Here is a 12,435-nt window from a genome sequence, read left to right on the forward strand (position 1 = left end):
GGCTTCATTTGCCTGTGGCCATCACACCCCAACTCCATCACAGCTGATACATCATCCTGGCAGCTTATCAGATTTCACGCACAAATTCCATAGTCCTGGAACAGCAAACAACCACAGTTCAACGTGTTGGAAAAGTGCAAATATTGTGGTGGGCACCTACAACTTCAACAAGAAACCCACAAGCAACTCAGCAAACGTCAGCAATCAAAACAACTCGAACCTGGAAAATAATTCCAAATTATTTGGAAAATTCCTGTGGCTGCCAATATTTTCTATTTGGGTTTTCCCATTGAAAGTAGTTGGAAGTTAATTGTGCAAAACTTGAAGCACAGCGTAGCATTATTTTTTTTGCTGACGTAATTTTCTTGTGAAAGAGAAACAAAGTTAATTATTACATTTGAGACAATACTTACAGCACATTACATGTGTAACAAATAAAACTTTAACCACATTACATTTAATGCAGCTGTTACAATTTTAGAATATTCCCTATTTAGTCATTTGGCAGTGCAGAGCTTGAGCATTGCTGAAAAAAAAGGACATTTTATTCTTGCATTCATCAGGGTAATTTGCAAGGATGCCAATAAAAACTTACATTTACACTGGACAAGAGCAATGTGCTGATTGATTGATCATTGCAGCTTGATTGCTAAGGGTCTTGACCTAGTCAACCTGCCTGCTTAAATTTAAACAAAAGTCTGACAGTTAACTGTCAATCAGCATCGCAATCGGTGCATTCTCCATGGCAAAAGAAATGATGCCGTGGCAGAGAAAAGATGAGAGAAGCATTGCATTTTGTCAAAATGCTTCAGGTGCTATTTATGGTATTTTGGGCCATTAATGCATTTTCTGTACTCCAATAATACACAGGTAGTCAGAAACCATGAGGGTAAATGTCACCCAGGTTGTTGTTCTCTCCCCAAGCAGAAATCTCAGGTCTTTTCCATTTTAAGGCAGTCTTCTGCGCACCCAAAATAAAGAATGATTTCTGTGTCAGACCTGGACATCGCCGTGGAGCCTCCCAGGTGATCCTGTAGCCTTTCTGATGCTTTAGCAAGTAGAGCTGCTGTTGTACCTGTTGTAACACAGCACTGAGTAAAACATGCAGGAATGCTTTTAATACTGTAAAAATGTTTCTTCTTGCTGCATCTGTGACCAGTTGCAAAAGGGTAACATAATCCTGTTGACATCAACCCCTATTTCCCACATGGACAGGACAGTGCAACATTCCTTAGTCTCCATGTTACTGAAGTGACAGTCTTCTATTTTTTTGCCTGTGATGCATTCTGGTCATTTGTCTCAAATTACAATATTATCCAACATATTTGGGGAAGTCACGTGACATGTTCGGTATTGTCTCCAGCCACCTCTATCTCCCAAGCTATAAGTACAAATCGCCCCCCCGCTGAATTGAAAGGGAGATTGCTGGAGTTATGATGGTCGCCAGTAGCTGGAAAAAGGACTCCATTTTTTTGGTTTGGCTTTACTACCCAAACATGTTACACAGGCTGACTGAAGGAGAGCTCCGTGCCAGCGCTGTTCTGAGGGAATGGCCATCTGCAAAATGGCAGCATGTCAGAGAAGCCAGTCGAGCTGTTGATCATGGACAGGCACATACAGTCTGAGGAAAACAAGAGCCCAAATGCTAGAACCAAGGAACATAGCATTGGGAAATTAACCAATATCACTATCTACTCAGCAGAACTCTGACAGCCCAGATCACAGGACTATCAATGGACCTTTAAGGGTTTATATGTAGTGGATTATTTGTGTTGCCAGTGATACCTTTGTCGCACCAATTTTTTTATAGCCAATTCATTCACAACTTTAGGATCAGACATGTAATCATTTACTTAAAGTCTTGGTTCTGCTCAAGGTGAGGAGAGTTTGTATTAGGAAAATGGATTTCCTCCTTGCAAGCATCAAAGCATTCCTGGTGCAAAGTGTGTGTGTGTTTGTGTGGGTGGGTATGGAGGAGGTTCCTCCCAAGCAATGTCCCTTAGCCCAAAGCGGTAACAAACACTCATCTCCATACAATGTGAAAAGGTCTCTTTAGAGAGGTCAGTGACAATATGCACTAGCTGGTGGCTGCTCCGTCATATAGAGCCCTCTCCCTCTTGGAAGGCTTGCTCCTCAGCTCAACTGGTAAAGATACTGGGCCAGATTTGGGGTTGCCAAGTCTTAATAATTCCTCCATAGACCTGGAATCCATACAACTTTTCCTCCAGATTTTCAATATTTCAATAACCAATAAAAAAAAGTGTTTAAATATAAACTTTTGTAATGGCCTTTTGTTTTCTCCTGGGACATTCAGGAAATTACTTTACAATTATTGGAGATACTAAGGCCGTTCTGAAGGATAGACCATAGCTAGACTCCAGACTGCATTTCAAACTAGACTGACCAGTCTAGGCCCGAAACATCAGCTTTTGTGCTCCTAAGATGCTACTTGGCCTGCTGTGTTCATCCAGCTCCACACTTATCTCTTGACCAGATTTATAGTTGGTGGATAGTAGGTTGTTGATAAGATATTCATGGTGCATCTTTGTCTCAACAAACATTACTAGACTTGGAGATTTCTTTGGGACTATTATTAGGATTTGTATGTGCCATTCTCATTGCATTATTGGCTCAGGAATTGTTGTTGAGAAAGTAAATATAGACTTCCCACATTTTCCAGTAACACATTATTAGAAACTTGCACCCAGTTTACATTCATAAATGCCATAAATTGTCAAAATAACTAATAACAACTTCAAAAGGAAGTAAGAACAACAAAACTATGGAGCACAATGCCTGGGAGTGATCTGAAGGCTATGATAAATAACACTTCAGGGCTTAACATATGCCAAGAAAGCTGGTTAATCTCCAGTCCACAATAAAGCAAAATGTTCTGTTTGTAACTCCACTGAGGTGAAAGCTGCAGAAGGACTTTATTTGGTCAGATTAAAAAATGAATTATAGAAAACAAAACTACAAACCAATGAAAAGATTATGATATAGATTAGGGCAGAGAGATATCGATCATCAGTGATTACATAGGATCTTACTAGACAGTGCACTCTGCTGATTATGCCAGAGCTTGTATGGTTAGTTGGAAAGTTCTATACTCATTCATATGAGGTAGAATGCAAATGGGCACCATGAAAGGAAGACTTGCATTTATAAAGTGTCACTGGTAAAATAAAATCTTGGGGGTTCCCAGATACATGAATCATACTTCCAGGGTAAAAATTGGAATCATTCAAGAGGCACAGCCACCTACGTATGCCAAATCCAGCAAATCCATGTTTGAAGTGACTGAGAAAAATAAAGCATTTTGAAGGGTATAATTATAGAAGAAAAAGCTCTGTCTCTGGTGGAATAGATTCTAGCTTACCAGATCAATGATGAATTTTAACTCTCATATGTTGCACGCATTAACTTTCACTTCAATTAGATGTGCAGAATATTTGTCATCCAACACGAACAGAAAGCTACTGCTGCAGTGGAAGGTGAGACTAGTCACAATCTAATAGGAATTGTTATTGGTACTTGTTTATATTTGTTTATACATATATGAATAAAACTGAAACAATATAAAAGTGTGCAACTCAAAGGGGATGCCATCTTTAAGCATCACCCCTTCAGTACTTCACTAGAATTTCAGCCTGAATTAGCGGGGGAAGCAACGGACTGAACTGTTAATCCAGAGACACAGATAACGTACTGGGGACCCAGATTTGAATGTGACCACAGCAAATGGTGGAATTTGAATTCAATAAATATCTGGCGTTAAGGATCTAACTATGACCATGAATCCATTGTTGACTGTCGGATAAAACCCACCTGGTTCACTAATGTCCTTTAGGGGAGGAAACTGCCATCCTCACCTGGTATAGCTTACATGTGACTGCACACACACAGCAACGTGGTTGACTCTTAACTACCCTTTGCCAATTTGGATGGGCAATAAATGCTAGCTAACCAGTGATGCCTTCATCCTGTGAATGAATAAAAACACATGCCTAATCACTTCTTTATTTATTTGAGATGGGAACAAACAGGCATACAAAATAAAAGCAACCTGAGAGAAATCATAGGTTCACATTGTACAAAGTAAAAACTCTTCATTTATTCCATCAACTAAAACACATGGCCCAATACTGCAAGTATCTCTGGACCCTTTTGCAAACAGATCATACTCAACTGACACACGGAATTGAAGGAGAGGGCAATGCCGCAAGTTCAGTACACTTCTGGATCCACACACAACAGAAATGATCTATTTTTTATGTGCAATTTAAAGCTTTATAATTATGCACATTTACTCTTTGTTATTTTCCCATGAGGCAGGTAGACTGTTTTTGGTGAACTGTCCACAACACCAAAAACAGCTAAAGCTCCTAGACACCCAACCAAAGTATTTTTATTGTTGCCTTTACCCATACAAGACTGTTTTGCCAACAGCGTGATAGAAATTATTTCACTCTTGTGAAGTAACTTGTGAAAACAGGCTAGCTTCCAACCATTTTTAATAGTCACACTGTGTAACAAAAATGCTAGCTCGGGAGCTCAGAATGTGGAAGCTGTGTATCTTGTTTACATCTATTTCCAGTAGCTTCTGGGATAATAACTTATTCATCCAGGAAGGAGGGCTTGGTTACAAGCTTAAAAAACAGAAACCCAAGTTGGGGCAGACAGCATTAATCTATCTACATCATCATGGTCTCAAACCACAAAACATATCAAGCTGCTGGGGAGCTACTACAAGAGTTTACAACTTGTAAAAGTAATTGACATAACCACAGCGGGCTCAACTGTAACCCTGTATAAGTAAATTGATCTCAGTGTGATAAAATTGTGCCCAACACTTCTGGCTGTGGTCCTTTTGATATTTTGATCAGACTCAAAAGGGAAACTGGTCTACAGAGGAAACAAACAATTAAAATTTGTTGCTCAAAATTTTAAATTGCATCATTACGGTTCTATACAATAAGAACGAAAAGACGGGTTTTGCACATAGAGACAAGTTGTCATATTTGCACTCAATTATAGATAAGAAAATTCAGGAAAATATAACACACATCTTAAATATGGTGTTCCAACAGTTATTTTGAGGATGTTTGGAAATTTTCTAATGTATTAATACGCGTCAATAATTTGAATGTTGCACAGTAGCCTTACTGCATGCTGGAATCTGCATCACGTGTGATCTCACACAAGCAGAGCTGGAGCAAACAGTGGTTCTCTAACACTAGTTATAGCACACTCATCTCAGTCACATCGAGTCAGGCTAACACTTATTTTATTTCAATAACAGTGGCATGGTTGTGCAGAACTTGAATACATCTGAAGAGATAGGCATGTTGTGGAGATCTCATACTAATCGGGCCAATCTCAAAAATTTCAAGCTTTTGAAACAATTTATACCACAGGAGGCAAGGGATGTGGGTTAGTTGGTAACTGGACTCTGCCAATTGAGACAATTGCCATGGAGAGCGCTATGGAAACTTTTAGACTTCCCTTAACTTCTGGGAACTTCAACTGGAGATAATTTATCTTTAGTTAAAATCTGATTAAATCAGTCAACGTATTGTGGCTCATTTATGCTTTCTTGAAGCAGCACATATTCAAGCATAGGAACTCCCTCCCTATGCACAAAAGGTCTGCTTGCACCTTTTTGAACATCGTCCTTTATTTATAGAGAACAGGTCTCAAGTATGAATGCATGTCACCTTCTAGCAAGTGTAAATGCACTACATTACAACCTTAAAAATAAAACAGAACTGACAATGCAAAAACAGAAATTGCTGAAGAAACTCACTAGGTATGGCAGCATCTGGGGAGACAAAGTACAGTCAAAGTTCTGAATCCACTGATCCTTCTCTGAAGATGTTGCTAGACCTGGGGAGTTTCTCCAACAATTCCTGCTTTTGTAGATTACAACCGTGACCATTTATCTCTAGCTGCTTGAAAACTGATTTAAGTTATTCCAAATGCTTTACTGGAAAACATGGGAAATTATAGTTTTGCTTTACTTTCTCCATAGCAATGCCTGAGCCAATATATCAACTTGCTATCCTTTATTCCTACAGTATAAAAGTCGTGATCACTTAAAATTCAGCATTGCTGCATTTGCCCTTTTGAGGGCAAGACAAATAGCTTCAACAAAATTACTCCCTTTTCAACAGGCAAGGAGGCAGTTTCATGGAAATGTCACTATAGTCAAGAAGTCCAGCGTAAATGTTCTGAGGACATGGGTATGAATCCAATCACAGACGGTGAAATGGGGATTCAATAAAAGTCTAGCCTGTGGCACCCATAGCACACAAACAAACAAAAAAAAAATCGTTTCAATTTAAGACTCCCGCAATAATAATTATTAGGTAGAAACCAAGTGAATTCAGATCAAATCACTGAAGTTTTCCTTTAAAAAAAAGTGCAAAAAGTGATTTCAGTCCTGTCTCATTAACTTGATTAGAATTTAAAAGCAATGTCTCCAGTTGAGTGTTAAATATGAATTTTTGTTAGATACCCAACAATATTACAACTTTCTGATTTTTGACATCCAAACTTCAATTTCAGGACTGGATGTGGCAGTAGTGGGAGCTGCAGATGAAGAGAGGGGGTGTAGCGGAATGACGGTGATAGGTGGACACTGGTAGTAAGTATCACCTGGTTGGTCGATGGGAGGGATGAATCCGGTTGGTGGCTAGAAGAGACGGTCAGAAGGTGGAACGGAAGGGAGGAGGTGGGGCTGGAAATGGAGCCGGGGTTGGACGGGAACATTGTTTGAAGTTGAATTCTCCAATGTTGAGTCCTCCTTCTTCACACACTCATCTTTCACCAGGGCACCCTACAGCCCAGAGGGCTCAACATGGAGTTCAACACGCAGATCTGAAAAAGGGTACCACCTGAAATGTTGATTTCTCCTTTCTTTCAGATATCCAGCTTATCTACCTTAAAACAATGCATACTGCATTTAGTTCTGGTCTCCCTGCTACAGGAAAGGTGTTGTTAAACTTGAAAGGGTTCAGAAAAGATTTACAAGGATATTTCCCAGGTACAAGGGTTTGAGCTATAGGGAGAGGCTGAATAAGCTGGAGCTATTTTCCCTGGAACATTGAAGGCTGAGGAGTGATCATATAGAGATTTATAAAATAATGAGGTGCATAGATAGGATGAATAGCCAAAACTAGAGGGCACAGGTTTAAGGTGAAAGGGGAAAAAAGATACGAGGGATTTAAGGGACAACATTTTCATGCAGAGGGTGGTGCATGTGTGGAATGAGCTGCCAGAGGAAGTGGTGGAGGCTGGTACAATTAAAAAGGCATCTGGAGGGGTACATGAACAGGAATGGTTGAGAGAGAGATGGGCCAAATGCTGGCAAATGGGACTAGACTAATTTAGGATATCCGGTTGACGTAGACATGTTGGACAACTTTATGGCTCTGCGCATTAAAACAAAATGGTTTTCTGCAATTTTTGCTTAATAATAATTGGTTGCATGATCCACAACTGAAGGCTCAGTTGTTGTTGACTGCATAACATGTAATGGGAAGGTCTATCCAAACTATTTTCATTAGCAAGCCAACTTAAATGGTTAGGTACCTTTTGGTCACAACTTGTCCCGACTAGATTCAACTGTAGATTTTGGAAGCTAACTGAATTTGGTTTCTGGAAGCCATCGTAAAAAAGTGTGTGCCCAAGACTGCTGGCTCATTTATTGGATTTAAAGAGATAGCTAATAGATCATGGATAATTATCCTCGTTAAGTTGCAAAGAGAGAGCGTGACACACACACACACACACACACACAAAGGAGACAATAGGTAAAGAGAAAAGAATCTTTGGGAATACCCAAAGTACCAGAAATTCAATGCCGAAATGTACAGAAAGTAATATCTATTGTTTTCACGAGTATCAGTTTTTCACAAATGACCGTCAATTCAAATTGAGAGACCGGAGTGTTAATTATAGGTATTACAAGTGTAATTTTTCTGTGTTGTTTTGAAAAAATGCAAGTCAATAAAATGATGATTTTGAATCAATACTAGAAAAAGGACAATATCTCTAATAAAAAAACAAGGACAATTGAAGTTTGACAAAAATAGAATCTAGTTTTGCAAATCAAACAGAACAAAGACCTAAGATGCAAGGCAGTACATGATTTTAGAGATATTACAAGTGGCATGATCATAACATCTTTAATTTCTATCAATGCAGTTAATACATTATACCAATTAACTTCCACTGTCAAAGAATGGTAGTTCTCGCTCAACCAACACAATTGTACCCTCCAAATCATGAAAAACGCGAACAAATAGCTTTGTGCTATAAGTTCGAGATAAATCATGTGTCAATTATATTAGTACATTTCTTTCTCCCCACCTAACGCATCCTTCTATCCTCTTAAATTACATTAAGACTTTACAACCGAAATAGCATGGATTACAGAAACATTGTGCACTGCAACATTCAATTGGGGAGCTACAACGTTTGGCAGCTCCATTTAAAAAACTTCTTGCAAATACAATGAAGATCACTTGTGAACGTGGTGAGAAATATTTTGTGCACTTAAGTAGGATTTCTGGCACAGGGATGGAATAAGCACATGATATTTATTAGCAAAAACAACTCTAAATAGTTCAGTGATAGAATCAAATAGCAAATGTGGCAATGATTGACAAGATTCATGACTGCCACAAGAACAGCTCAAACCAGGTTCTGGTAGTTTACCCATCTGCTGTATCTCTATTCAATGGTTTATATTCAGACATAGTTGCTCCTTTCCATCCAACCTCTGATTTCATTCTCCATACAAGCTGAGCTCATCCCTGAGCTCAACTTCATGCAGCAGCTTTGAAAATAAAAATTCCTTAATAGGGAGGGTGGGGGCATGAAATCGCTTACCATAGAACATGGAAATCACAGGAAGCTATACCCTGACTAAATAACTGCTGTTTCTGGGCATGAACTTTGATTTGGATAGCTGTTCGCATGCTATTTAAAATGTTCGTAAGCTTTGTGTACAGCAAATTCCTTTACTTAAGTCAGTCAAAGAGTGATTCTACTCTGCAACGAAGGAGCCCTCTACCGTAAGCAGGTACAGTCCCCAGCTCTGAATATTTTAATAATTGCAAAGTTTAAATTTGCATGATTAATAACTTACACTAGGCACAGAATAACACCATAGGCACAGATTGACATACTGCACCACCCACACCAACCAATGTTATTATTTGTTAATCGAATATTTTAAACATTAGCCTACATAAGGTCATTTCAATCATATATCCATCACATCATAGCCTCAATCTTTCCTCACCCAACCTAGATTGCACTCATGCAATTCTAAGAAAATGTTCGAAGACAATTTGAAGAGGGAACCTTAGCTGATGTATTTTCATTCTATCAAGAACAGTAGCAGCACTCCCAACAAGCCACCTATGGCTGATATCAGCTCAGAGCATTAGGAAGATCAAACTGAACAAGGTTCAGAAACTATTAACTGAAATAGTTCTTTGTACTGATCAGGTAATCAGTTCCCACACTTAAATAAATTAAGCAAGTACATCTGTTAAATAACAAAAAATTTATTTAATTATCTGTACTACATTAGATTAGATCTACATTAGGTTCCACTGCATTAAAAGAATCCGCTATGTTTTATGGGCCAAGCGGGATCTCTCTACCCAGAATCAAAACAATGCTTCAATCCCTGAAAAAAGCCAGAGTCTTAGCAAGAAAATCTTAATAGGCAATCTTTAGACTTAAATGCAGTTTAGATTTTCAAGCCTTTTTAAGAACAGAATATACAGTGTATACACTGCTGATTTAAATAACTTCAGTTTATATTCTACCCCACCATTTTTGGGCAAATTAGTGCTAAATCTTCAATTTAATTAAAAAAGACAAAGCACTTTATATTACATACAAATAGGACAAACAAGAGATGATTATAGTTGCTGACAAATGCTTTGCCCGTGTTTTTGGTCCCTACAGATGAACCGGAGGGATCTGATCAGCAGTCTCAGCCAAAGACAACCAATTAACAAACAAGCTAGAAGTCTTTGGCAACAGTTTCTTTGAAATAAGACAGAGTAACTGGATGAGAGAACAGCAGATCAAAAATGCTTCCTGACAAGAACAGCACCAGTTAGCTATCAGCTCGTGTTGACCAACAGCTGTTACTCTCAGTTTACAACACAGTGACCTCTAGTGTGCATTAAGTGCCAAAAACGGCAAAAAAATCCTACTGTCCAGAATACAATGTCTTTAAAAGTTACATTCTCAGAGGGCTACAGTGACTTCAATGCTGGCAGATCAATTAAAAATTTCAACAGAAAAAACTATGTTAACTGTCACGTTTTGTTCAAACTGAAAAGAAATCAATAATTAAATCACAACACAAGAATGTGTATGTAGGATAACTTGTTTCACATTTGCTTTTATTTCCAGCTCTTTGACCATGGGTTAATATTCAGCAACTGCCTCAACTTCCAAATAATGAAGTGCGCCATGTATGATCAGGCCCCTTGCCAATATTTCAACGGGAACAAAAACAATTTGTATTTTACAAATACAATCAGCCATTCTTGGCCAATATTTTCACTTGTCTGTAGAATTATAGGCATTGTGCATAATTTAAGGCTGAATTAGTTAAACCTACACATTAGCCCTTTCTGTGCTGAATATCCTTTGCAGCTTTCAACCTACACACATTTGCAAAAGGGATGACATACAGTAAACTTCCCAAACATTATAAGTTAGAAATACACAAAAAACCATGGGTGTCACCCAAACAACAATTTCTCAATTCAATGTTTGGGTAAAAATGCTAATATGCATACACACACTTTCTTGCACACTTTAAATAAAAGATTGGTACTGTAATCCTCTTTTGATACCCAAAGGACTCTTATCCCTCATCCATTAACTCTGTTCAACTAAAATCCAATAATTCTGAACAGCACAGGGACACTTAATTGCTTATCTTTCACACTGTCATTCACTCTGCTTGTGAAGTTTACAGTTATGTACAATTAACAGCCAGCAGGAAGTTACCATTTGGCTTAATCTCGAGGACAGAACAGAAATGTAAGCTCTGCAGATGTTTTTGTCGAAAGCGTCAGTCTATTTGAAAAGGAGGCTTCCAGGCTCAGTTGGGGCTTAAATGTTTGGTCTGTAGTGCACTTTCAACAAAATAAAGAGTTTTAATCTTGTCAATGACAGTTACACATGCAGAGAAGCAGGGTTTTTTTTTGCTATGCTCAAGTAGTTCTAAGCCTAAAACCCAATTTTTAAAGAGTGGGGATGGGACATCAAAACAAAGGTTTAGAATCACAAGCCTTCACTCCTGATGAAAGCAGGTATTTCTGCTTTCCATTGTTTAACAAATAAATCTGCAATACTGCTGATTCAGTACAAGGTATTGGATTTTAGAGGCATTCAACAGTTGGTAACTATTTATGGCTGAGTCTGTGACTCTTGTAGGAAGAAGCCAATAGTCAAAGCTATGAATTATTAGCTAGAATACTGCCTACCTTGATAGAAACCAGAAGGATTGTACTGTTGGCCACCATGCTGGAAATATTGCTCAAACTGTCCTCCCTGGTTGTAGTTTAGTCCACCTCTGTTGACCCACCCACCACCTTGTCCCCCACGCCCTCCACGACCCCCACGGCCACGACCTCCACGTCCTGCACCTCGTCCTCCACCCTGTTCATGGCTGCTATCTTGATTTCTGTTGTCTTGATGTCCTTGGTAGCTGCCCCCTTGATAGCCGCCCCCTTGATAGCTTCCACCACCTCCATGGTAGCCACCTCCTTGGTAACTGCCAGCACTGCTTTGGTAGCTACCACTGTGGTAACCACCATGCCCCCCTTGGTAGCTAGAATCTTGATGACCGCCACTTCCGTCTGACCATCCACCTTGAATTTTTCCTCTGCCTCCGCCACGTCCTCCTTGTTCTGTCCTATCATATCCACCACGGCCCCCACCTCGCCCGCCTTGGTCATATCCACCTCTTCCACCTCCTCCATAAGAGCCATGGTCATATCCGCCTCTTCCACCTCCTCCATAAGAGCCGTGGTCATATCCGCTTCTTCCATAAGAGCCTTGGTCATATCCGCCTCGTCCACCTCCTCCATAAGAACCTTGGTCATATCCACCTCGTCCACCTCCTCCATAAGAGCCTTGGTCATATCCACCTCGTCCACCTCCTCCATAAGAACCTTGGTCATATCCACCTCTTCCACGTCCACTGCTGGACTGGACATTGTCTGGTCTCTTCTGCCATGGTGGCATCTCTGGTGGAGGGGGTTCAATTTCATTTGGCCTGCCGCCCCGGTCTGGCACTCTTCCCATAAGTACCTACAAAATGACGAAACCAAGGAACAGAAAGTTAGTGGGAGTCTGCAAGTCTGAAACAATATCAGTTTAGGCCATTCA

The 12,435-nt window shown here is 39.5% G+C and overlaps 2 protein-coding genes across 3 annotated transcripts in view; one reads left to right on the forward strand and one right to left on the reverse strand.

Annotated features, from left to right (window-relative positions):
• The window catches only part of rasgrp3 (RAS guanyl releasing protein 3 (calcium and DAG-regulated)), a 111,702-nt gene extending 103,701 nt beyond the window's left edge, over window positions 1-8,001 (forward strand). For both annotated transcript variants that reach the window (XM_048536062.2, XM_059648692.1), the window contains one exon: window positions 2-8,001. The gene's annotated coding sequence lies outside the window, so the exon portion shown is untranslated. The remainder of the gene's footprint in view (window position 1) is intronic.
• Window positions 3,661-12,435, reverse strand: part of fam98a (family with sequence similarity 98 member A) — a 34,939-nt gene continuing 26,164 nt past the window's right edge. The window contains exon 8 of the mRNA XM_059648693.1: window positions 3,661-12,357. Coding sequence (XP_059504676.1) covers window positions 11,509-12,357 — 849 coding nt within the window. The 3' untranslated portion in view covers window positions 3,661-11,508. The remainder of the gene's footprint in view (window positions 12,358-12,435) is intronic.

Source organism: Stegostoma tigrinum, chromosome 9 (genome assembly GCF_030684315.1).
Source record: "Stegostoma tigrinum isolate sSteTig4 chromosome 9, sSteTig4.hap1, whole genome shotgun sequence".
Lineage (NCBI taxonomy): Eukaryota > Metazoa > Chordata > Chondrichthyes > Orectolobiformes > Stegostomatidae > Stegostoma > Stegostoma tigrinum.